Source organism: Uloborus diversus, chromosome 6 (genome assembly GCF_026930045.1).
Source record: "Uloborus diversus isolate 005 chromosome 6, Udiv.v.3.1, whole genome shotgun sequence".
NCBI lineage: Eukaryota > Metazoa > Arthropoda > Arachnida > Araneae > Uloboridae > Uloborus > Uloborus diversus.
The window spans coordinates 54,585,472-54,611,956 of record NC_072736.1 but is presented as its reverse complement, the minus strand read 5'-3'; the positions used below and the strand labels follow the sequence as shown (position 1 = coordinate 54,611,956).

The following is a 26,485-nucleotide window of genomic DNA, read 5'->3' as shown; positions in this document are numbered from 1 at the left end:
CCCGCATCTAATTTGTTTTTGTAGTAGTTCTTGCATGACGTAAACTTTAAAGCACCATGTTCGTGTTATATTTATCATCTTCCGTGTGAAATGTTGTTGTAATTTATCACATATTAAAATTATTATTACAAATTCCTGTGATCCAATGACGTAATACAATATTTCCAACTATTATTAAAAACTTGGCTTTTATCACTGAAAGGTTTGTTGTTCAAAAACTGTAGTATAATACTATCTGATTTGTTTTGAAAAAAAAAAAAAAATGTTGTTATTTTCCTTAGTTTTACATACACTCACATCTTTCAGATTTTTTTTTGTTCCATATTTAATTGAGTTTTGAAAATGAAGCCTTACTTTATTTTAAACTTCTGTAAAATAATACTATTGATTTTTCTACAACATGATTTAGAAAAACCTTTGAATGAAAACATTTTCTATGATCTGAACTTCAAGCATGTTTTAATCAAAATTTAAAAAGTTCACTTGCAGCCCTTTGCTTCTCACTGGGTTTCAAATATATTATAGTCAGTATTAGGAGATAAAACATTGATTTTTTTAATAAAAAAAATAAATAGCTAAATGCATAAATATGTATTGCAAAATATATGTTTTTTATGTTCATTATGTATTGTAGAAAGTTAATTAAAGTACATTTTCCTTTACAAAGTGAAATTTCAGTGAAAAGTCTATCCTTTTCACTGAATTAAACATGGAAGCACTTTTCCCTCCCTTACTTGTTACAAAGGAGCCTCACTTGACTTGTTTACCTTCTGCTTTGCTAAAAATAGAAAAATAACATACATCAGCCACCGTATTTGCTCCCCTTTTTCTAATTTTGATGGAACTTTTAATACTAGCTTATACTGACCGCCCAGCTATGACATCCAGAGACTGCAGTTTCGACCTTATTATGGACTCAACAGTCTGGACCATAGACTAATAATAAGAATAGACCGAGCTATGGCAACCCTTTTGCTGCTCATAAAACAAACCATGTGACTGGTGGATATCCTAGCAACAGCGAGCGTTGATCGTAGCAGACGATCAACGTCCGCGAGAAATAAAATAAATAGAATTGATGGAACACGGAAGAATGATCTTTTATGGAGTCCGATTTGTAAATTTGTTATTCTAAGTTGTAAATATTTTGTTAATATAGTGAGTTTTTCGTTTAGCTAGTACTGTGTATTTTCTTTAGTCAATTTCAATAACTCTTTAAGCAATTGAAGATGCAAGTGCCCAAAAAGAATTGGCAAACGGTAAGATTTTTACTTACAATTTCAATTTAAGATACCGATTAGTACATTTTAACGTTAACGCAAAACGTTTACGCCAATGCTGACGTAAAATGAAATAAAAGTTACTGAAAACTGTGATCAAAAATTAATTACTAATGTCAAAATAATGCATAACTAAAAGAAAAACAGTTCAATCTCTGCACATAAAAAATTATAATGAAAACACATTACGTCTTAAAATACATGTCGAGTGCTAAACTATAGATAATGTTGCCATCTAGTAACCTTGCTGCCAAAGTTTTTGCCAAGCCTCCCACTATTCACATGATGTATCCATGAACCAATTTTTTCATCAGCAAGTCTGGGAAAGCTCGGTCTACTCTTATTATTAGTCTATGGTCTGGACGGTCTGGAACAGTCTTAACCGAGCTGGAGGCAGATAAGATTACTTTGAAACTGGTTGCTAAAGTAAATTTCTTTGGCCTTTTTGCATTTTAAAAGAATGGACTATTTTACATTTCAATAAAGCATTCATAGTTTTATTAATAATTAGATGTGAATTATTTCAATGGCACTTTTCATGATATTTAATAGCTTTTCTTTGGGGGGGGGGGGGGGTATTTTTGTCTTACTTAATAAATAGCCTTTTCTGTTTGAAAGTTGATTAAAAAGATAAAATAATGTGTAGCAGAGGCATGCACACAGGAGTACTGCGGTACCCCCATTAGCTCCAAAAAGAAAATGACGAGGTTGAAAGTCGAGAGCACCATAATGTTTTGCTGCGGCTGACTGGCAACGAAGCTTCTCCCAACCAGCATTACTTCATATGACCTAGCTTTCTTCATTTCTTTGTATGCATTTCATTTATACTTCAGAAAAAAAGTTTTTTTCTGAAATAATTCAGTGAAATTTATACATAAAGTGCCTTTTTATGTTAGAAATCGTCATGGAAAGCAGAATATTTGCAAATATAAAATGTAATTAATGCCTTGATTAGTAAAAAAAATCACTTAAAACTAGACAAAATTATAAGGACCAGGGCTGGATGTGGAAGTGTGGAGGCCCTGGGGCAACAAAGGAGTGGAGGTCCCTTATCAGGGTTTGAAAAGATCATCATATTTTCAAAAATATCTGTTACTTTGATACATATCCGAATATTTTGATATATATATGTATATATCCGATATTTTCGACCCGTGAAAGTTATGATATTTTGTAAAAATTTTATTGTGGGGACCCCTTTGTTGTGGAGGCCCCGGGGCAGTAGTCCCACCTGCCCTCCCCTAAATCCGGCCCTGATAAGGACAATGAGCCCTGAAAAATCCTAGCAATCAATAAGTTCCCTCTTTTTTTCAATCAGTTTTAGCAGACTTGATGTTATGGAAGTTGAAGAACGTTCTTGAAAAATTTTATAATAGCTTTTTTGATGGAGAAAATATGTTCTTGCTTGTTTCGACCCAATCGAATGCCATTTTTTCACATTCGGGTGCCGGAATGCCTCACAAAGTTGCCATTAAACTTAGAGCGAACCTTTTGTCGGGCGAGTAGGGGAAGGCGGGGCTAAAAGTTCCGCGGGTAAGTTGTTTCTTTTGAAATAGCTCAATGAAGAAAAAAGATAATTGTATTTTATAAATACTTGGTGAAATGGAATGTTGCAGCACACCGATGGCAGCCATATTATCCATGCCAGTGGCATCTGGTATATTAAAAGCTGAGCACGTGCATCACTGATCTACTTTTGTAAATATTTTCGTTTTTGAACTTTTTGGTCTTTTTCATAAACTTTAAATGATAGGGTTTAGTTCTTTGGTGTTTTTATGCAAATATCAATTGTGCATCCTAAAATACTACACCGAAACTATTTACGTTTCGTTATCTTACCTATAACTTTTTTTAAAGAACATATGCTTGTTTGGCTAGTTGTTCCTTTTTTGTGGGGCTAGTTCCAAGGAACTCCTTTCCCCAATTTATATCAGTAGTGCAGTAAACAAAAACACCAAAAACTAAATGTTATATGTATATATTCGTAACCGTAAAATATAGAAATTGAAGAATGTCGACTCTCACCGATGATTCATCCAAAATATTTGGTTCTCTTACAGACAGATTGAAAAATATGAAATTTTCAAAAATCTAAATATGAATCAAAATATCTTTCATACTTTGATATGAAAAAATGAAATTTGCGAAATTTGTTGTTCTACAGCTTGATTATGCCACCTTGCGGTGATTCGAGAAAGTAGCCAAAGGGGAAAAACAATTCAATGTTGCTCAGACAAAGCCCATTCTCATTGGACAGATCATATGCTTCGCAAGTGGATCTATCTGTCTCTAGGCATTACCTGTTTAGTCGTTACTAGCCAGAGACTGCAACTTCTCTTTTGTAAGTTTAGCCTGGTAAAATCTGTGTTGGGCTTTCATTATCGGAAGTGTTAATTAAAAACACAAGTAACCTTCCTTTTTGTAATCCAGAGAAAGGTAGTTGAAACAGTCAGTAAAAATGATAATTAGAATATCATGTATGTACAATGAACTCCTCGCTATCCACGAAATAGGGTGCCACAGTAACCACGGATAAGCGAATTTTATGAATATTCATTTAAAGTTGCACAATAGGTAAGAAAAAAAAAACAATATTAGTACATGTGAGAGCAAAGGAAAATCAAGAGCACTGATGTACAAACAAATTCTTAAGTAACGGTGCTAGAGGCTAACAATTAAACTAGTAACTCTAAAAGTGATAGCTGTACTATATTGAACATCTACGTAAATGCAAAAAAACGAATCGCTCATTGCTGCAAATGGACACAGAAAATCATTCAATCAGATCAAACAAATCAAATCAAGTTAGGTTATGCCAAAAACATGTAAAGCAGGAAAAAATTTTCTGACAAAACTGGTTCGGTCACTCATTTACAGGCATAACAACTGCAGATGTAAAAATCGGGTTTCAACTAGTGGGGTTTCTGTGATTGAGAATAGTTTGATGTCTTTGGGGAAGAAAGGAGAAAAGGAAGTAGTTGGAATGACTCAAAATAGATCTTGCACTTGTTAAGTTAAAATGAATATTTTCTATATTCAATAATTTATAAACACAATAATAAATAAATAAATAAGCAATAAAAAAACATCCGCAATAACAATATCCACCCGTGGGTAATTGGGAGTTCATTGTTATCATTTACACTAACCTCTTTTATGGATCGTCTGCGAAGTATCGTACCTTTTATAGTCAAATATATGCAACTCGAGAGAGTTGCAAATATTTGACTATCGCTCGAATACACTACCTTGTGGTTCACAACAAACGAGGGGTAAAGTATTTCTTTGCTTACTTCAAGGCACTATTATTATAAATTGGCGTAAAAGGAAGTCATGTGATGCACACATCAGCTCATTTTCTATTGATATGTCATCTTTTACATTGACTTGAAATTGTACAAAAATCAACAGATTATATGAATAAAATCAAAATTAATTGGTATCATATAGATTTCACGGAAAATGTGTTTGGTAAAACCTTCCCCGAAACAAAGGTCTAGTTACGACCTTGAGTTATAATAGTAACTTAGTTCATTACATTTCACTTTTATATTAAGATAGATCAGATAATTAGATCAGATGGTTACAATTTTATTTTTACAAAACACTCATTTAGATGTTCTTATGAAATATGCCCCCCCCCCCCCCCGGGAAAATAGTATGTCAGGAGCCATGGAAAACGAGGAGAAGTCATGGAAAATTATGAAAAGGCATGGGTTTCAAAACTCCAGCAGATACCCTTAAAATAACAATATATTCATTTGTTTTGTCATTGTAAAGCAAATACAGTGAAACCTGTGTAAGTTGACCACTTGCGGTGCACTACTTTAGTGATCAACTTAAACAGGTGGTCAACTTACAGTGGTTGATTTATATGATAAGGGCTAATTCCGTGCCTGAAAAAAGCGGTCAACTTACAAAGGTGGTGAACTTCACAGGTTTTACTGTATATTGGTTTTAAATATTTGAAATGTCTAAAAATATGAAAATATCTTTTTTTTTTAGATGATTTCCATTTGCAGAAAAATAGCATATTACCACAGCATAAAGTACTTATCTAATATACATAGGTCAATTTATTCTGGAAAAGTTCCTCAGTTTTTATCGAACACAAACTTAAGGAACATTAATGATGGTGAGTATCATTTTACAAATTGAAATGTCAATTTTTTAATGCTGTAAAATTTTTAAAAAAGCCTATGTTTTTGCCCCAATTTAAGGTTTCTTGCATTTAAAGTTTTTTCTGGTTGATCCTGAATTTCTTCAATGCTGTTAGTGCTATTTTCTCCCATACATTACGTTTTTCTCCCTTTGAGGAGCAGTAATGCTCGTCAAATTTTGATATTGGGGAGCAGTTCTGCAAAATCAAAAAGTAGTTTTAAGGCAATTGCTAAAAAACATGAAAACAAACAAGTTTTAAGAAATGTAATATTTAATATACTTTAAAAAAGTTTTGAACAATGACTTTTATCCCTTATCTTTTACAAAATAGAAGAACGGGTGCAAATGGATGGTTCTTCAAATGCAACAGTATTTAGGGTATAAAAATTGAAAAAAATTACATTTATGCCATTAAAAAAGTTAAAACCATTTACACCCTGTTTATTAAAAAAAATAAGCACCAAAAACCATCAAGTATGCTGTGTGCACCAATATCTAGTTTTGTTATTTTCTTTTCAAAAATTTCAGTTATTTTTTTGCATTGCAAAACTTTGGGTGCAATTTATGATATTGTATCACGTTTCATCGATTTAGGCGGAGATGCAATACTGCCTATTTCCTACTCTGACAAATTACACAATATTTTTGACGTGATGATTTAAATTATCTCCTAAGTTTTTTCGCTTAGCCCCACATTTTTCAAAATTAAATTTCCATGTGACAAGTGGGGATCACTAATCTTGATCTTTACAGATCCCCACCAAAAACAATTTCACACTGTGTAACATTGCTCACTTTTGAGCCTGTATTCCTTAGTTTTGTTTTAAATATAACTTTATAGCTGATTTTTACACATTTGGTGCTATGGAATTTTCCAGGTGGTAACAAAGGTGGTTATGGAGAACGAGAAATTTGTTTATTTGGTCCAGTTGATTCCCGTGCACCTTTACCGGGGAATATGGGAATTCCTCCTTTTTCTTTACTTTACACTGTAAGTATTTTTGTGCTTTCTGAGGCTTTCAGGATTAAATTATAATAAGCTATCTATTAATGAATAAAATACTCATAGGAAAATTTCATTTCTGTAATTTAGATAAAATACTGTTTCTTCTTTAACTACAATCCTCACACTCTTTCTGCATTCTTTTTCATAATGAACATATGGAGATACTTGATTTTTAGTTACACGTATACATTTTTGATAATTAATCTCTTTCCTTTATTATTATTTTTTTTAATTCTAAATTGGTTAATATTTCTGCTTTTACTTTTAATCTGTGCTTAAAAGATGTATACAGTTCTAAACTTATTAAGTTTCATTTTTAATAGTAACCCAAAAAAAAAAAAAAAAAAACTTTGAAAATTGTTTTGATTAATTGAGTTTCCCTAATCTAATATTTCATTAAAAAAAAAAAAAAAAGAAAGAAAATTTCCAGTTTTTCAGCAGTAAAAAAAAAAAAAAAAAACCCTAGAAGGAACTTAACCTTTTTAATTCTTTCTTATTTTCCCATGAAAGTTTTAAAATTGTGGGAAACTTACAATTAAAAAGTGTAGTAGATGTTTTTCTAAAAAAAAACCTTATGTTTTGAGTGTGTGTAAAAACTGAAATTTGATTGATTTGGCAATTTGAATTGTTTTAGTGAATAGTTTTATTCAAATTATGTATCTTTCAAAAAAATATTTTGTGCTTAGTTGTGAACATGTGATATATGTGTTCAGGGAGAGTCAAAAGTCCTATATGTTAATTCTATCATACTCTATAACGATGTATAATTTTATGCAATTCCTTCAAGCATAAGTTTATATACTATGAATGCTCTTTAGTAATATTAGCTCTTTTTTTTTCTTCAAAAGGATAAAATTTGTCAACTACCGAAGCCAGCTGGCGATAAATGTGAAGTAACCTCTAGTCAGCTACCGGAAGAAAGATATCAGACATTACTAACCCAGGCTGCTTGTGTAGCAGCAGAGGTAAGGCATACTAATTGTACATTTTTTTAAACAAGTGTTTTTAAAACAATTAAAAAGTAAAATAAGTAAAAAAGTGTAAGCATTGTCTTGATATTTTTTTCAGTCTACCTACTAATATAGTACAATCTAAAAAATCAGGGCAGGGAATTTGGAATACAATACCTTAATAGTAGATTGTTTCAAGATTTAGAGACATTACTAAAGCACATTTTTAAGTAAAATTATTCCAAAATTCAAACAATCATTAAATGCAAAATTGAAATTAAATGTGAAAGTTATAAAGGGATAAAAAATATCAAAGTATTGCAGTAGAAGCTTGACTGTTCAAAAAGTGCGAGAAATGCAGAATTCTTGATAGGCATATTTTCCTGTAAGTTGAGCTCATGAAATTTTGAACATAATTTTAAAACATTGAACAAACTAATCTATTGGTATTGATAACTGACTTTTTAAAAGTAAAATAGCAAGTATTTTGTAGCATTCAATTTAAAATATACAGAAGTCAAAATATCTTTTTTTCTGGCTTATTGTACTTTTTAAGTCAAATTTAATAATATAATTGAATTCCCAAAATAAATTTTGGACGATTTTTTAGAAATTGTTAAAACACGGTAATTAGTAGGGGGGCATACTACATTCCGTGGGAAATTTCGCGAGGAAATTGTGAGACCAACTTTAATATATTCCTTATGGTCTATGTAACTATGCCTCACCGGGTGTTTTGCATGAATTTGTGTCAGACGGCCTGTATGACGCCATCAATCCAAGATGGCGGCTTTAATGAGTTTTTGCAATTATGAGTCAATTTTTGGGTATTTTGTGATAATTTTCAGGTGAATTTACTTGATTAATATTCTATTCATCTTCTTATTATAAATTAAAAACAAAATATTTATTTTTTTTGTTTATTAACTCATTTTTAAAAAAAAATCTGATAAATTTTTTTTTTCACTTTGGCTCTCGGAATTAGCTGTTTTAAAAGTACCTCGGGTGAACTTTCGCAGTTAAAAATACTTTTAATTTTCAGGCTAAGATCACTAAACATTAGTACAGTCGAGTCTCGTTAATTCGAACACGATTATAACGAACTACTGCCAAAGCGAACTACACTTGCGATCCCCGTCCTTCTGTTGAAAATCACTTAACACACCTAACACTATTGTTTTTCGGCTAAAACGAGCTACTGTTGAGACAAATTCACTTTGAAGGTACCTTTGAGTTCGTTTCAACGAGGTTTGACTGTATAATCGTTTGACAGAATTCTAATAACCTGTATACCCCCTGACTCCCTAAACTCTTTGACCGGATATGAATATCGTACATTGGGAGTGCTCTTAAGGAATTTGTAGGGAGAGTAGATGAGAAAGCTTCTGCGTAGAGAAAGTATTGTTACAAACTCTGTAAATAGTAGATTGTTTTTGTGATTAATTTGCCGTAATCTAGTTAAATTTGGCGTTTATTAAATCGACTTTCACCTAAAATTATTGTAGTAACGTAACCTGTAAATAGTTTCTTGTAATGAATATACAGCCCCCGTACATTCGGCAGAAGTATATGGTCTCCTCATTTCTGAATGATAAAATATGTGAATGGAAAGAAATGAAATAACGGTCTACGATTTTCGAGAAGGATTTGGAATATTGTGGAAACTTTTCGATGTTTATAAATAGCCGCCGCATGATAAAAAGTCAGTCTCAATTGAGAATTTGTACTGAGAGCGTATTAGCTCTGTTCATTGCGAGGCATTTCGCTGTGTTGCTTTTCGTATTTGGATGAAAATACGTGTGTAACCGTTGAGTTTACGGTGTTGATTGATATTTGCTTAATTGCTGATGATTGATTTAGCAATTGTTAACGATCTTTCCTGTACATAGTGTAAATAAAGCTTCTGTGTTTTTCTCAAGAACTGTGTCGTCCTTTCAAGGAAGTTGGAAGTCGCACCGGATCCGTAACAGTATTGTTTCTCGGTTCGTTGGTGAATAGTCTGCAAATCTTCAAGTACGCTTATTTTTTCCTTAACTTATCACTGCTATTTTATTCACGATGTCTTCTCTCCCAGAGACTCGTTTACAAGTTTTTTGCCTCCATCTTCGAAAAAGCAAGGCTACAAATTAATTATAAACTATGCATTTTTTGTCAGATTAAGAAGTGCCCATTAGTTAAACCCATTGGTTATGATAAAGTGTTAGAATGTATCAAGAAGACAGTAGAATGGAATGACAAAGGGTATATACATTACTAATTGAACGATTAACGAATGTGACCGTAGAAGAACTGAAAAATGAAAACCGCATCACGGCATGCAGGATGCTAAGAGAAGTGCACTCATAAAGCAAGCATGGACAGAAGTAAGAGATTTCACGAAATGGATAAGAACAAACTATATTGTTCTACTTCCATTCATGAAGACCATGTTGTAGGCTACACACAACGAGATCCAAAATTGTCGTTGGTGACAAAAATAAGTGGTTTTTCTGCCTCGGAAAAGGCGGTGTAAGAAAACCATTGGTGGCGATAAAAACAGATTCTGAAGGTCGGCAATTAAAAAAAGCCATTGAAATTTCCAAAAATGAAACTTTCAAAATTAAACTCAGTGACTGTACAGATCCAGGAGTCCCTCAGGCAAAGAACATTTTACACCATAACTATTGCTGCGCAAAACATGTATTTAATGTTTAACGAAAAAATTGCGATCTTGATGTAGTAACCAAGTCACAAGACATTATTTCTAATAAAGCAACAGACGTAGAATTCCTGTGTGAATTAAATGATTTTCTTGTTCAGGGAAATGTTACCGCAATAGCAGACCTTAAAATGAATTATCAGTCAATTACAAAAAAAAATTAAGAAAAAATAAAACGCAAAAAGAAATTAAAAATCTCATTCAAGAAGAAATTGATGACGCTATATTTAGTAATCCAAAAAGTTTAAATGAGTCGCAACGCGTATCTTTAAAGGAAACTGCAGATATTACCCTATCTAATGCAAAAGATTATTTTATAGGCATTGAAAAAAGATGAGAACTATCTTTGAAGCTGCAAACATTTTACGCAAAGCAGTTTTATCTGATCAGAAATGAACATTTACAGGATCTTTTGAACAGAATCATGATGCCGTTCCAATCGAAGTTGATCAGTTTTTTAAATGGTGCTGCAACGGAAAACTCGAAATTAATTCTATTTCTGAGGTGCAGGACAATATCGTGCTGAATAAAGCTAAAAGACTGTCACATATATTCATGTATAAAATACTGTCTCCGTACCAAGCTTCGAAAGAAACTGTTCATCGACATACCCGAGATATTCCTTTGTAAGTTGGTGTTGGCCTTATTATGTACTCTGTTACCCGAAGCAAATATATAATTTATTTTTTACATAAACTAGGTGTTTCGATTGATCATGCTGAAGTTCTACGTTTGGAAACATAGGTAGCAAATGGGTTAATAAGGCGCATGGATGATAGTGACGGGATGTATATTCCTCCTGATTTGAAAAAGGCAAGATTTTTATTTTGTGCTGCAGATAACATTGATTTCCTTGAAGACACATCTTATGGGAAGGGTACTTTGTATGGTATTGTAATGGTACTTTATCAACAGAAAAAAGACTCCGTTAGACAAATTCCACTTTCTCTTACCATACCTTCAGCATCCCGTTCCCTTTCGACATTACCTCAGTCCCTGACTGAAATAGCGTCTTATAAAATTGCAAAGACAAGTAAGCCCAAATGTTCAGCATATGGGGAAGCATTAAAAGATGAGAAAACACAAAGAGAGATATTAAAGGCACAATGACAGCATTAGGGATAGAAAAAACTCAAGGAATATTAGGACTCCATGCTCTATCAGGATGTGATACAAAAGGTTCACTTGATAAGAAGGGAAACCATCTTTTTGAAAAACTTATAAAACGGCAGACAAAAATACTGTTGATGCTCTGAGTCATCTGGGGTCAACCGAAGAATTTAATGCAAATGATAAAGTTGCTATTGAAGGATTAATTTGCTCCTTGTATATGCCGCTGACCAAGATTTCAGATATTGGAGAACTTCGTTGGTTCATCTTTTCCAAGCAATAGGCTCAAAATAAAATTTTGCCTCTTACAATAGCATCTTTTGTCCCCATATATTTTAAGAGCGCATTATCAGGTACTTGAGTGGCGTCTTGCTGACCAGCAGCACCCGAATTCACCATCACCGTTAGATTTCGGATGGGAAACGGAAGACACCTTCTATGCTTCAGTTATGTGTACTTCCTTGTGCACCTGAATCCATCTTAAAATTAGTTCGATGCAGCTGCGTAAAGGGCAAATGCATTGTTTCATGCAAATGCAAATCTTAAAACATTGCATGCACTGAACTTTGTATGTGTTGAGGTGATGAGGACTTATGGGAAAAGCCAACAAAGCGATATTGGTGACACTTAAGTAAGAGACCTGTTTGTTTACTTTTAAATCTATGTTTTTGAATTAAAATCAGAGTTTAAATAATTTGTTCATCACTTAGAGCACAAAAAATGTAAATAATAAAATTGTCATTGCTTCCGATATTAAGTAACGGAAGTTGTAAATTTTTTCTACATTAAAAAAAATTGCTTCTTATAACCCCAAAAACACGTGTATGCACATAATTTTACAGGTTTTTTGGAATAATAAATTTGATTTTCATTCTACAAGCTTTCCAAAATATTTTTAATTGCTATTGTTTACTAAAAAAGTTCATAAAATCTGCATCGAAAATCAAAAATAACAAAATAAATAATTTATTTTGTACAGATAATTAGTTTTTAAATTTGAAATATAATAGTATTAAAATGTTAAATATATAATAAACGTTGAAAACATTTCATAATATGCCTTAAAAATGAGTCAAAACCGAAAATTTTCATCAATATCTAGTGCAGCCGCCATCTTGGATTAATGACGTCACAGAGGCCCTCTGACACAAATTCAAGCAAAACACCCGGTGAGGCATAGTTATATAGGCCATAAGGAATGCATTAGAATTGGTCTCACAATTTCCTCACGAAATTTCCCACGGAGGGTCTTTTGCCCAAAGTATGCAACTGGACTAAATTGACTGAATGGTGATTTCACGGTAATTGAGACATTTATGTAGAGTCCGTAACATGACCTTTTTTTTACCATGACTTTTTAATTTACTGTTTGATTAGCTTATTATTTCATTATGAGCTTTTCCTACAGACACACCAACTGAAATTAAAATAATTTGCAAATCAAACAGTAAATTAAAAAGTTATGGCAAAAAAGGTCCCGTTACAAACTTTACATAAATGTCAAAAATACCGTAAAATGACCCTGAATTTAAAAGTATCATGTTGTTTAGTCCGGCGCAGATGCACTGGGGGGGGGGGCTTCTATTCGGAAAAATTTGTCCATGAACCCCCATTTTTGTTTAAAAAATGACACATGAAAAATGATCCCCTTCAAAACCAGATGCTGAATCCGCCCTTGCTGTCAGTTACCATGTTTTTAACATATTTTTTTAATCATCCAGCATACATTAAGTCATAATACCAGTATGTTCAACTTTAAGAGTACAATAATCCAGGGGGGAAATCTTTAGAATAATTACTGTTTTACTTTGAAAATGTCAGTCAGTTATCCTGGGGATTGCTCAAATGTAATAAGGCCACAAGAAATGCAAAGGTCAAATAGTGTTCTTATTTCAAAATAGAAGCAGGTACTAACAAAAATCTCAAAATTACAAAAATTAATTAAACGTAATCTAAGAAAAAATGTTCCAGTGCAAAGACAATATTCTACCAATAGCTGCATAATATGAATATTAAATGATATGAAGAGTAAAGAAAAAAGTTATCATGCTATCAAAAATTACACATATCACAATACAAGTAAAAAGTCATAGAAAGGCAATGGTTTCAATATTATCAAAGGGATGGCTGATATCTACTAATTTTGATAGATAGGGTTCAATGTTGCCAGTTGAAATACTCAATTTTAATTACAAATGTTCATGTGCTAATTTGCTCCATAATTTTGACTTGTTAATGTTCCTCACGTTCACAAGTGTATATGCTACCGAACATTGTAACACATATCATTCCATTTTCTTTAATATTGGTAAATCCTAGAGGTAAGGATCTGTAGAACTCCAAAAGCCCCAATTCTCTGAAATTTGATTTTGCATATATCAAAGATCTTCAAGTCAATAAGCTCCAACTGCATGCTTTTATCAAATGCAATTTCAAATCATTCTACTTGGCTCTTTTTTGAACCTGAAAATATCCACTCACCATGTGGCAATTACAGAAAAAAAAAAAAGTTGCAATCAAAATAAAAGGAACTATTGGCAACTCTTTTTCTTTTGGAGCTACAAAATTTTTTCCGCTCATATTTTTCAATCTGTAATCTGGATGAAAATTATTTTCTCCAAACAATGTTTTTCAACTCATTATCCACAGATAATATATTCTGTATCACTGTAATTAATTATGCCACATGCTGATAAATGCGATTAAATAAAAACCATTTTGTTATAAAAAAACTTTTTAACAAAAAAAATTGAACCGCCGAAAAAACTGAAAAGCAAAAAATAATAAACCATTTTAATTAAACCTTAATAACTAAGTTCTTAAACTGATGTAAGTATACCTAAGTATATATTTTTGTAATAATTTAGAGTTTTTAATTAACCTTAATAACTCAGTTCTTAAATTAATGTGAGTATACCTAAGTAGTTTTGAGTCGGTGCCAAACAAGCAAATTAATTATTTTTGTAAAGCGTGAGGCGCAGCGGGTGGCGTATGGCGACACGCCCCTTCTCCGGAAAATGCCGAGCGTTCACGAAGTTAAACCCGAACGTCGTCGAGTGGTCTCGAAGAAGCACGTGTCGAGTATTTGGCTGCTACTGAGCTTTTGCCTCATATACAACAGTCAAAATGTTTATATCATTGTTCATCACACTGAAGAAAGATTTCTTATCTTGTTAAAAGCTCAAATAAATGGTTTTGTGGGTCATAGTATTATTCAGTGTAAGTATGGCATAACAACTGTAGCTGTTAATTGCATACATGATCCTGCAGATTTTTCTCACTGGTTGTTTGCCTCTCTCGTGCGAGGTCCCAAAGGTTTCAAAGCTCCAACGAGAGGTACTTTTTGTTGCATACGATCTACTAGTATTCATGATTTAATGATGGCGTGTGGAGGGAGCATTTTTTGAAACATTTATGTTTATCGCCGGACATTTCACATTACATTGCTAATTTTATTTGGTTATTTCTTCAAATTTAGGTAATTTAGGGATCTTTGTTTATTTATTGTTTGGCACCGACTCAAAACTACTTAGGTATACTTACATTAATTTAAGAACTGAGTTATTAAGGTTAATTAAAAACTCTAAATTATTACAAAAATATATACTTAGGTATACTTACATCAGTTTAAGAACTTAGTTATTAAGGTTTAATTAAAATGGTTTATTATTTTTTGCTTTTCAGTTTTTTCGGCGGTTCAATTTTTTTGTTAAAAAGTTTTTATTTTATAATTTTTTGTGGCCATAAGCTACTAATGTGGCTATAATCTGTATGCTTATATTTTTGATTACTTTTAAAATAGCTACCTACCTTACTTTAGCTATTAACATATATATATATATATATATATATATAATCGTATTTTAACAATTATCTGTTGTGTTACATAAATAATTTTAAAAAAGCAGGCTTTATATACTAACATGGGTAGGCCTACAAAAAATGCGGCTCGGATGAGGAAAAGATGTTTAGAAGAATCTATTAATGAGAAAGAAAAAAGGTTGGAAGCAAACATAAAGAGAATTACATTAACACGTTCACAGGAGAGTTTAGGTCAGCGCGAGGAAAGACTGTCGAGAATGAGAAGCTACAATAACGATAGGTTATTGCAAGAAGGTGATAAGCAGCGCGCTCGTCGTTTAGATATAATAAGAGAGCGACTTTCAAATGAGAGTGAAGAGCAACGCGCTCATCGTTTAGATCTGATAAGAGAGCGAGTTTCAAATGAAATTGAGGACGAACGTATGCTGCGTTTGGATGCTGCTCGTAACCGTTCAGCAATGGTGGTACTTCACGAATCTTCCGAGGAGAGAACTAATTGTCTGAACGCCATGCGACAAGCAGCTCGCGAGCGGAGAAACCAGTGTAAAGCAGAAAAGTATGTCACGAAAAAATAGTATGTCACCATCACTAAACTTCGCCCTATTTTTTCATACAAATCCTGAATATAAAAAATGTTTGACGACTGGCACTGAAAACTAACCCTAATCACAAGTACCAGAGATTGAGAGGTCTACACTGCCGTGTGCAGGTAAAAGGCTATAACTGCAATTTTATCTTTTTTTTTTTTTTTTTGCATTTTGTCATCATTGTTTGTACGTTAGCTTTGTTGTACAAACTAACTTATTTGGTTTCCGCTAAAAAAAATATAATTCCAACATTTCCCAGTTGATAGTACTGAATCCAGCGCACAATTCTTCAAATATCTCGAAAACTCATTTCTGCAGATACTGTCGTTTACCTGCTCAAGACAGTACACAGGAGAGACATACAAGTCTGCATCTCATTCATCGTGAGGTTTTTTTTTTTTTTGTTATATCCAATTCAGCATCAAAAAATCTTAGAGTGAACTACTAATCACCCCCCTTTCCCCACCCTTAGGGTAGGATTTTTCCCCTCAAATTTATATAGGAACAACTTCAGGCTATACCCTTTCCAATAAAAAAAAGAATATTCTAAATCGGACTATTCTGTAAAAAGTTATGTGTGGTCATATATAAAAAAATCTGCGAGTGAACAACAAATCTCCCCCTTTTCCCACCCTTAGGGTAGGAATTTTTTCTCCAAATTTATATGAGACCAACTTCAGGGTATAACCTTTCCAATAAAAAAAGAATTATCAAAATCGGACTATTTTGTAAAAAGTTATGTGTGGTCATACATTAAAAATCTGTGAGTGAACAACGAATCTCCCCCTTTTCCCACCCTTAGGGTAGGAATTTTTTCTCCAAATTTATATGAGACCAACTTCAGGGTATAACTTTTCCAATAAAAAAAGAATTATCAAAATCAGACTATTTTGTAAAAAGTTATGTTTGGTCATACATTAAAAATCTGTGAGTGAACAACAAATCAACCCCCTTTTCCCACCCTTAGGGTAGGAATTTTTTTTCAAAATTTTTATGGGACCATCTTCGGGGTATACCCTTTCCAATAAAAAAAAGAATTATCAAAATCAGACTGTTCTGTAAAAAGTTATGCGTGGTCATACATTAAAAAAAAAATATACGTGTCGAATTGAGAACCTCCTCCGTTTTTTCGTCGGTTAAAAATATGATTGTATTCTTCCTTTGTAATGTGTGCTATTTTTAAATTAATGATAAATATCACTTAAGGAAATCCTATGCTTAAGGATTGCTGAAAAATTACAGAAAAACACGGATCATTGACACATCACATCAAAGAAACATAAAAATATGCTGAAAATGCAAAATATTCAACATGTAAAAGCTAAATAAGCATGCTTTTTAACATTTAAACTTGAAACATAGACCTTTAACACTGAATAAGTTAAAAATATACCATGTTTTTTCAAATTGGCACCCTTTGTATTTCCTTTTCTTGGCGCTGGTTGCTTCTAGAAATATTATCATGTTTACTAAAAAAGTGTTCAGTGCCTTAAGAGTTCTAAAAATTTTTTTCTATGAGCACTTTGATCGGATGTGTGTAGTTAAAGATCTGTTTTGAAGAAATTTCTTTTATTTTTTCTTTCCTTCTCTAAACATTTTTTCTCAAAAAAAAAAAAAAAAAAAATCTCCAAAGGAAAAAAAAAAAAAAAAAAGCTTAAAATGCACATTTGTGCTGCTCATGGCTATGCTGTAGGCCACAGGTTATGCACCTTTAATGTAATCCATAATGTTATCAAACACAGATGAAACCATTTTTTCGTTCTAGTCTTTATTTGGTGTTTAAGTTATAAATCTATACATTCATATTTTTCTCCTTTTAGAAAGTATTTTTGTCTTCTCCTGAAGTGGAGTGTGTTGGTTTTGAATGTCCCCAACTTCTTAAAAAAGGTACTTTTTTGCTTTCTTATTCTCTTCATTCCAATCCTCTGCATTATATTTTATATGTTTATTGCTTATTTTATAGATCCATAATTTCAGTTTTAAGTAAAATTGCATTAAATCCAGATAGTCTGCTTATTTTCTTAAAACGGACTTGAAAACCTCTGGTTTAGAGCATAAAATTTGCTACAAACCCTGTAATTAATAGTTAATTTTTTTTTGGAAGGAAAGTAGAAGTTTATCTGATGTACAGTTGACACTCAATTTTACGAGCTGTTTGTGACTGTGAAAAGCGTTCACTAAATCCAGAGTTCATAAAATCAAATAGAATTGTTTCAAAAAAAAAAAAAAAGAGGAACTGGTAATTTGTTCCTAAAGTCATGAGTGATTAGAGGGTCTACAGATCAAACATGAACTGCATATATGTATTAAATGTTTAGAGTTCTTGAAGTAATGCTGTGTCATTTTTCAGTACTATAAAATGTGTTTCAGTAGAAGACCCTTATAACGCTGACCTCTATAACGCAATTCTCTATAAACCGCACAACTTTTCAGAAGTAAACAATAGGTTTTGAAGCTTGAAAAATCCCTCTGTTTTGCTTTGCAAACATAGAAATTGTTAGACAAATTAAATTTTGAAAGTTTTTCATCTTTCCATCTTCATTCAAAGCTTTTAAATTTAAAATTAGTAATCATAATAAACAGAAAATACCAGATGGCTCTTTAAAATGGAGCTGTTATGTAAACCATGAAGTAAACAGAAGTGCAGGATAATGCACTTTCTTTCGATTGTAAAACACATTTGTGAATAACTAATTGTAATATTGGTGCTTTAATATTCATTGCAGATAAAACTCATTCTGAAGGGCTAATATATAGATATATTCTGAATGTTAGTTTCAAAATTTGTGAAATGATCCACATAACGCAAAAATCTGTATAATGCAAAAGCTGGGGCCCCAAGGTGTGCATTATAATGGTCTTCCACTGTAGTTAGAAATTGATAAAATATTGTGAATTGTTGTAATGCCGTGAAGTATACTAATTATATCTATTTTACTGTTTTTTTTTCTTTAAATAGATTTCCTAGATTTATTTCCACATAGAAATTTAGCTTCTGATAATTTAACTGTTATTACTCTTTGCCAAAAAACAAAGAATGATATGAGTGCATGGAGTGAAGGTGCTGAACTTGAAAGAGAAAAATTAGGAAATAATGTAAGGAATTTTCTCATAGTTTATATTATTAATAGCCACTCGCCTTTTTACACCATTACACTTTCTATGCAAGTAGTCGCCTACTGCGGCTGTTTGTTTACTTGTCATTCACCTTTTTATCCCAAGATAGCCGACTTTGGCGGCTGTTTAAAAAAAAGTTAGCTGCAGTATTAATCAATCTTTATTTATCTTTATCAATATGAATAAAATATTTTCTATGTCTATCTCCAGTTCTGTTTTGTGCAGTTCACTTTTTTACACCAAGAATACCACCTGGGGCGGCTTCTATCTACTTATACGACCTATCTCAAAATTTCCTAATCTGTCTCTATTTGTTTTAACCCAACCGCCCATTCCCTAACAAAAAACAAAGATTTAAAAAAAAAAAAATCTCTCCTATGTTCCCCATAGTGTGCAAAAAGTAACATTTGCAAAAGAAAAAGAAAATCACTATTTTTATTAAATTAAATACCCGTGCAGCGCCTGGTACCCAGCTAGTAGTGTATGAATTTCATGCTTGCTCCAGAGAAGCCCAGATTCAAAATTTGCAATATGATTACTGTTATTGCTGTTGTAAAGAAATGAATTTTGGCAACAATGGGCTCTATATTTAATCATTTAATGGGGGAAATTACTTGACATTTACTATTTCCCATCATAACGTTTTTAAACTAAGTTTTTTAGGAATAAATTATAGCCTAAGTTGCTCCCTGATAATGTAGCTATCTATGGTGAAAAAATGGTTAAAAATCAGTCCAGTAGTTTTGAAGATTACCCCAGACATACTTACAGAAGTAGCCATTTATGTACATAGATTTGAAAACCTTTTTACATAATTAGTTACTTTGAAAAAAGAAAAGGGAGGGAATCACAAGGGTGTAACAGTATTTTAAGTTGACTGAATGTCGTAGAATACTGCCTCAGAAACTCAATCAGAACTAAACGTTAATTGCTTCAGCATATGTATGCTAGAACTATATTCTGAGCCATATTCGCATATGAACATATTTGTCTTTGATGCTTCACACACAAGAATTGTGTCATATCATGCACTCAGCAAAACTGCACCACGCAATAAAGTAGTTGGGTTTCAATTATGGTTTATTTCAAATGTTTTTATTTATTATGCACATTATTAAAAAATAAAATTTAATTTATGTCAACGTTACCGGCCAAATTTCCACCTCCAGCTCAGTCACTTTTCTATGCCGGGCTGATGAGTGCTAATAAGCACCAAACTGCAGTCCTCAGCTGGAAATAACTGAGCTGGCGGTGTATTTCATGTATTTCTGCTTTAGCCTTGGCTATTGGGCAATAATTTACTGAATATCGATAATCCTAATTTTGATTTGTTCCTATTAGTAATGAGAACGTTTAGAAACCGGTTAAAAGCAAATCTGTTTGGTATTTCTTCGGAGTTTTTTTTTTTTAACTTTAATGTTAAAAATTCAGCTAATTTTGAATTATGGAATAGAGTTGATGAGCACTGCTTCAAATGTTTTCATTTCCTCTTTTGCTTTTGTGATCAAAATAGTATTTTGAGTTTTCCTAAATTTTACTATTTTTTTTCATTTCTTTCTTTTAACACATAATAATGTCTTTATCTTTTTGAAGTGCAAAAAACTATATAATGTTATTTACTTTTATTTACAGTTTCAAATTCTTGCAAATGCAATCTGTGCATTGTTAAAATCTTATGAATACTGGGCAGATTTCATTCACCCAGAATCAGGAAAGCCGGTAAGTTTTGGCTAAAAATAAAGTTTTCTGTGTTTTAGTAAGATAGTCATATATAAATTTACCAAACTTTAAAAAAAAAGGTAAATGTTGATAAAATGTTACCTGTTCTGTTCGAAAAATTAAAATGCCTAGTGTACAATTCAGAAAACAATACATACTTGATAATTTTATTTTTGGGAGCTAGTGTAGACAGGGAATCGTAACTTATGTTGCTTTTTTTGTATACATAAACTATAACCAAATAATAACACCATTTTTCCAGTATTCCCATTATCCTTTAACTCTGAACTAAAGTATATTTTTTCGGATGTCGTAAATAAAGTTTTCCGGGGAAAAAAATTCAGCATTCATTTAACATGTCTTTAAAATTGCAATAAAAAAAAAAAGGAGTGTAGGATTGTATAGATCAAAATAATTCAACATTGTCAAATACAGTGTAATCAAGCTGAACTCATATGCTCATGAACCATTAATGTCATATTTTAATGCTCACTAAATCTCTAAAATGTTTCTCAATTTATAACTAATAATATTCTAATCAATCAAAGCACATGTAGTTGTAAACAATTATAAAAAGTAGGGCTGTGTTGTTCATGAACGAACAGATCCAAAAGATAGGGCTCTTTAAGATGAACAGTGCACTATGATCATCTAAAACAGAACGCCTGTTCGTTCTTTTGAACAATGTCATTTATTTTACGTAGTTCTTTCTGCCCCATTTAATTTCTTGATTAATTTTTTCTTATTTCTTTTGATATTACTTTCGTTTTACACATTCAAAATCATTAAAAGTACAAAAGTAAAACAAAAGAAAGAAAAAGTAACATTTTTTGCTTATAAAAACTAACAGAAGCTTTACAAAAGTTTTTGAAAGAGGAATGAAGTCATCTTTCCTTAAGAAGCAAAATAATACAATTTTCCCGAAACTCGACGTTTTAAGGGAAAAAAAACAAACGTTGAAATAGTGCTCATTGTTTTGATATTTTAATAATTTATTGAACATATATAGTAGCATAAAATCTGAGAAAGTAAAAACAAACAACTTTCAGTTAATAGTTAAAATTTTTCTATTTATTTTATTAAGACTAAAGAGCTTGTATCATTTACAAAATAAAGTAAATTTCAAAAAGGTTAAAGAAAAAAGAAATGAAACAAAACAGAGGGACTAAAAGACATAACCATGGTAACCAAAAGAATTTCCAATGAGAAAATAAATTCCATTAACCCCTAGTTTTTGATTTTATTATCGAATCTAAGCATTAAGACTGGTCAAGACTGCTTAAGTTAAGCCTCAAATTCTGGTTTTCTAAAAAACAATTCTCCACATTTGAGCAAACAAGGAAATGGTTCAAATGTCGGATTGAAAATTGATTTTTCCTTAATTAAAATGCTTCTAACTTTTTTCCTCGTCAATTATTTGCTTCCATTCAATTTTACCAAAGGTGAAAAAACGTTCTTCAAATGTATTTTTTTCACTCTTCCCAATGAAACCAAATTTGACAATAGTTACTTCGAGTAGAAAATTTGGGTTGGGTCATTTTCGGGTCAAAAAATTTATTTTTGAATAAAAAAGGAACTATTCATCGAATTTTTTTCAAAATGGTCTATTACATGGTTCTCACTTTTCCAGCAGATTAAAAAATAGGGCATTTATATGGCTTTTTTACAGCATATATTTAAACTATTTAAGGCCAATTCTCTTTGATATCTTAAATTTTTATGTTTTGTTTTTTATTTATTTATTTTTATTTATTTTTTTTTTTATCTATCATTCATAATTGATGAGTAATTTTGAAATGTGTTAAGAAACTTTTTTTTTTTTTTTTTTTAACTTGACAGCAGAGCTTTAAAATGTTATAACTAAAGTTCTATTCAAGCTATAGAATTGCATAATAGCTCATTTTAAAGACAATTACATGCACATTAATTTAATATGTTTTTGTAACTTGAATAATTGTTGAGAATCTTTTCCTTAAAATGTTAAGTTCAAAAATTTTAAAGGTAGTCCTTTGAAATTTTTGGGAAAAACACATGATTTTTATGGTATTTTAATAAATACAGAGATTTTCAGAGTGGGACCATGAAAGGATCATCAGTTACAGCAAATAATGTAGGACACATTACTGCAATTTTCACTAAAACTTTTTAGTAACTGCTGAACTCTTCATGGTCCAAACGAGATTTTTTGGACATTTTTTTAAAAAACAGCATTTTAGAACAGCATTAAAAAAAAAATTAAACAACACCATTACAAAAATTTTTGAATTTTTTATATTTTAAAATTTTGTGGAAAATAATTTTTCTCAAATTATCCAATTTACAAACTAAAGTGAATGTAATTCTCTTTAAAATGAGCAATTATAAAACTTGCTTTCATAAAACATGAGCTATAACATTTGAAAGCAAAATTTTGCAAAATTTGTCTCCCATTACCTGCAGCAACTGCTGAGTCATTCATAGTCCCACTCTAAAACATGTTGGATGCATTCATTAAAATACATTTAAGATCATATTTTTTCAAAAATTTTAAAAGACATTATTTTAAATTTTGTGAACAAGTTTTTCTTAAAAGTTATTCAAACTATGCACTAAAATCACAGTTATCCGGGTAGCCGATTACCGACCGGCTTTCACACATTCAAAAACATGTTTTTTTTGGCAAGGATTAACTGAATGTAGATAAATGCGTTTTACCTTAGTGCAAAACCTGTTTCTAGACATCCCCATTTTTTTCTTCCCCTCCCCTTCCAATAGCACCAAACCTTTCATGGTTCCTGAAACTAGACAACTTGAAACCTGATTTTTAGATCTATGCTACTTACTGCTTTAAATCTACACTATATTTACTGATTTTCAGATCTATACGACGTACGCATGTAATCGAGTGACCACATCAATCTTGTTCAAAAAATTCCCTCCTTTGCCCTATGTGTTTTTGGTGTAACCTAGCTTGATACGCTTCAATTAATTTGTTTGTACCATTTGCTCTCATATGTGTGAAATCCATTTGCTATAATGAGCGATTCTTTTTTTATCTTTTACATACATTTTTCATGCAATATTGTTTTAGTTTTGATGCAAATATTATTGATCTCTAAAACTATTGCATAGACTAATATTCTTCTACTTACTTTGCGGATTATTCATGAATTTGGTTGTCTGCAGTTACCGTCCCACCCTTTTTCGCGGATAATTGGGAGTTTACTGTAGATAAAATTAAAGTGCATGTAAGTACCTTAAAATGAGTTATTATACAGCTCTGTTGCTCAGACATAAAACTTGAATTAAATACTTTAAAACACTGCTTGCAAGTAAAAAAAAAAGTGCTGTTTGACGAGTTCCAAAAAGTAATTACACATCCCTTATGAATGAGATTTTTAAAAAATGTAGGTGAATTTAAGAGATCAATGAGAAGTAAAGTTGAGGAATTGTTTTTCATTGATTTGACACAGAGTGACACAAATTCTAAACCAATAAGGCCTTTGATTAATTTTTTAGGCCTTTAAAGGGGGTCCCTACGAGTAATACTGCCGTGTGCAGGTAAAGGGCAGTAACTGCAAAATTTTAATTTTTCATTTTTTGTGCATTTTTGTTCTCCATTGTACGTTAGCTTTATTGTACAAGCTCGCTTGGTTTCCTCTGAAAAAAAGTCTAATTCCAGCTTTTCTCTATTGTTAGTATTGAATCCAACACACATTTCTTCAAATGTCTCGAAAACTCATTTCTGCAGATACTGCTGTTTACCTGCACATGGCAGAATACTTGAAATAGGGCCTTTATAGGGACTTTTGAGCACCCGTGGGAACCCTGTATAAGCCTTCCCTGCAGTAATCTAGACAAACTAAAAATTTCAACAAAATTGGTCCGGTAGTTTCAAAGTTTTAACTCGGCCGTGTATACAAATTTGGAGTTTATGTTTTATTTATAGAAAATTTTATCTATCACTACGTTTCAGAGTGTGTTTTTTAAACTTCTGGAATATATCCCCTATTTTAACACCAATGTTAGGTTTTCATTTACACAATTTTGATTTACGAGGCATTTTCGTGAAACATAACACCCTCGCAACACAAGGGTCTACTGTACTGCATTTTATATAAACATTAGTTGCATTGCCAGGTCTACCTCAAAAATGAAAGTTGTATCCAGTGATGCATGTTCAGCAATCAGGCAAAAAGAAAAGTGAAATTTACCGTCAATGTGTAGAAAAGAGCAATGTTCCGACTCAAAATTTAAATGTAGACCTTTTGCGTTGATGAATTATGTTCTGAAAATTTCAGCAAACTATTTAAATACTTAAGATTAAAAGTAATTCAATCTGTTGTGTTACACAAAACCTAAAAAAACTGGTAGAAAGAGCAGTCGATATTTAAAAAAAAACAAACTCATCCATTATTCTTTTTGAACCATAGACTGAGCTATGGCAACCCTTTTGCTGCTCATAAACCAAACCATGTGACTGGTGGATATCCTAGCAACAGCGGACGTTGATCGTAGCAGACGATCAACGCCCACAAGAGGTAAAATAAATAGAATTGATGGAACACTGAAGAATGATCTTTTATGGAGTTCGATTTGTAAATTTGTTATTCTAAGTTGTAAATATTTTGTTAATATAGTGAGTTTTTTGTTTAGATGGTATTGTGCATTTTCTTTAGTCAATTTCAATAACTCTCTAAGCAATTAAAGATGCAAGCGCCCAAAAAGAATCGGCAAATGGTAACATTTTTACCTACAATTTCATTTTTAAGATACCGATTAGTACATTTTTGCGTTAACGCAAAACATTTATGCCATTACGTTCACGCCAATGCTGACGTAGCAGTTTCAAATGAAATAAAAGTTACTGAAAACTGTGATCAAAAACTAATTACTCATGTCAAGATAATTCATAACTAAAAGAAAAACACTTCAATCTCTGCACCTGGAAAAAATTATTATAAAAACACATTACGTCTTGAAATACATGTCGAGCGTCAAACTATAATGTTCCATCTAGCAACCATGCTGCCAAAGTTTTTGCCAAGCCTCCCACCAGTCACATGATGTATCCATGAACCAATTTTTTCATCAGCAAGTCTGGGAAAGCTCGGTCTACTCTTATTATTAGTCTATGTTTTGAACATATAAAAAGAAGTTTACACTCATTTTTCCACAAATAACTATAATTATGAAACAGATGATGTTTTATTAAGAAACATTTTTTCATGCTTGATTTTTATCACATTTCTTCACAAAAGTATCGTCTGTTACGAATCAAAAATTCAACTTTATTTAATTTCAACTCTGATGAGAAACCATAGACTATACTTTTTTTTTAGTTCTTGCCACCACCCTGTAAAGATTTCTAAAGTTAAAACAGATTAAAGGGCAGCATTTTGTAAGAATTTGCCATTCTTTGTAATGTTTATTTTTGAGGAAAAGGGACAGAGAAGAGTTAATTAGAAATCCATATAATTTAATTAAACTTTGAGGAAGTAAATGCAAATTTATTTAAAGTTTTATCATTTGAATTAGAATTGTATCATTTACTAGCTTGCTTATATTGAACCTATTTTTGTCAAAATATGTGGTTGGAATGAAATTACTTCAGAATCTGGAATCTGAAGATGATTGTTATGTAATTATACTGTGAATTTACATGTATTTTTAAAATATCTTTTTTTTTTTTTTTTTTTTTTTTTACAGCATTTGAACTCTTTAACCAATGCCACCTTGTTTGAAACTGATTTGAGATACCGCCATTTTGGTTTTACAATTGAAGATTTAGGTTGTTGTCGCATCATTTCTCACGTGATGTGGGGAACTCATATGTATGTTGGAGCAATTTTTACAAATGCTCCTTTAGATACTCCAGAAGTACAGTCAATTTTGGACAGGCAAAAAGCTAATTTATTATCTTTTAATTCTTTAGATCTGTAAGAAAAGGACAATTTTATGAAATATATATTTTTTTTTAAATAAATATTTCCTGAATTTTTTGTAAATATAGTGGACACTGTATTTTGTTTTTCCTATGGCACTGGCAAAATACA

The 26,485-nt window shown here is 31.7% G+C and overlaps 2 protein-coding genes across 2 annotated transcripts in view; both read left to right on the top strand.

Moving 5' to 3' along the window:
* Nucleotides 1-26,485, top strand: part of LOC129224105 (regulator of nonsense transcripts 1-like) — a 368,488-nt gene that overhangs the window by 250,875 nt on the left and 91,128 nt on the right. The window lies entirely within an intron of this gene.
* On the top strand, nucleotides 10-26,437 carry LOC129224109 (cobalamin trafficking protein CblD-like). The gene is made up of 8 exons (XM_054858518.1): nucleotides 10-202; nucleotides 5,286-5,415; nucleotides 6,320-6,432; nucleotides 7,296-7,412; nucleotides 17,435-17,501; nucleotides 18,574-18,710; nucleotides 20,364-20,450; nucleotides 26,139-26,437. Exons 2-8 carry the CDS (start codon nucleotides 5,286-5,288, stop codon nucleotides 26,370-26,372), a joined length of 885 nt encoding a protein of 294 aa, XP_054714493.1. The 5' UTR covers nucleotides 10-202; the 3' UTR covers nucleotides 26,373-26,437.

Excerpts from the sequence above, each read along its gene's own strand:
- LOC129224109 (XM_054858518.1), top strand. The coding sequence starts at position 5,286 with ATGATTTCCATTTGCAGAAAAATAGCATATTACCACAGCATAAAGTAC. Across the intron at positions 5,416-6,319 it reads CTTAAGGAACATTAATGATG|GTGGTAACAAAGGTGGTTAT; the intron begins GTGAGTATCATT and ends GGAATTTTCCAG. Across the intron at positions 6,433-7,295 it reads CTTTTTCTTTACTTTACACT|GATAAAATTTGTCAACTACC; the intron begins GTAAGTATTTTT and ends TTTCTTCAAAAG.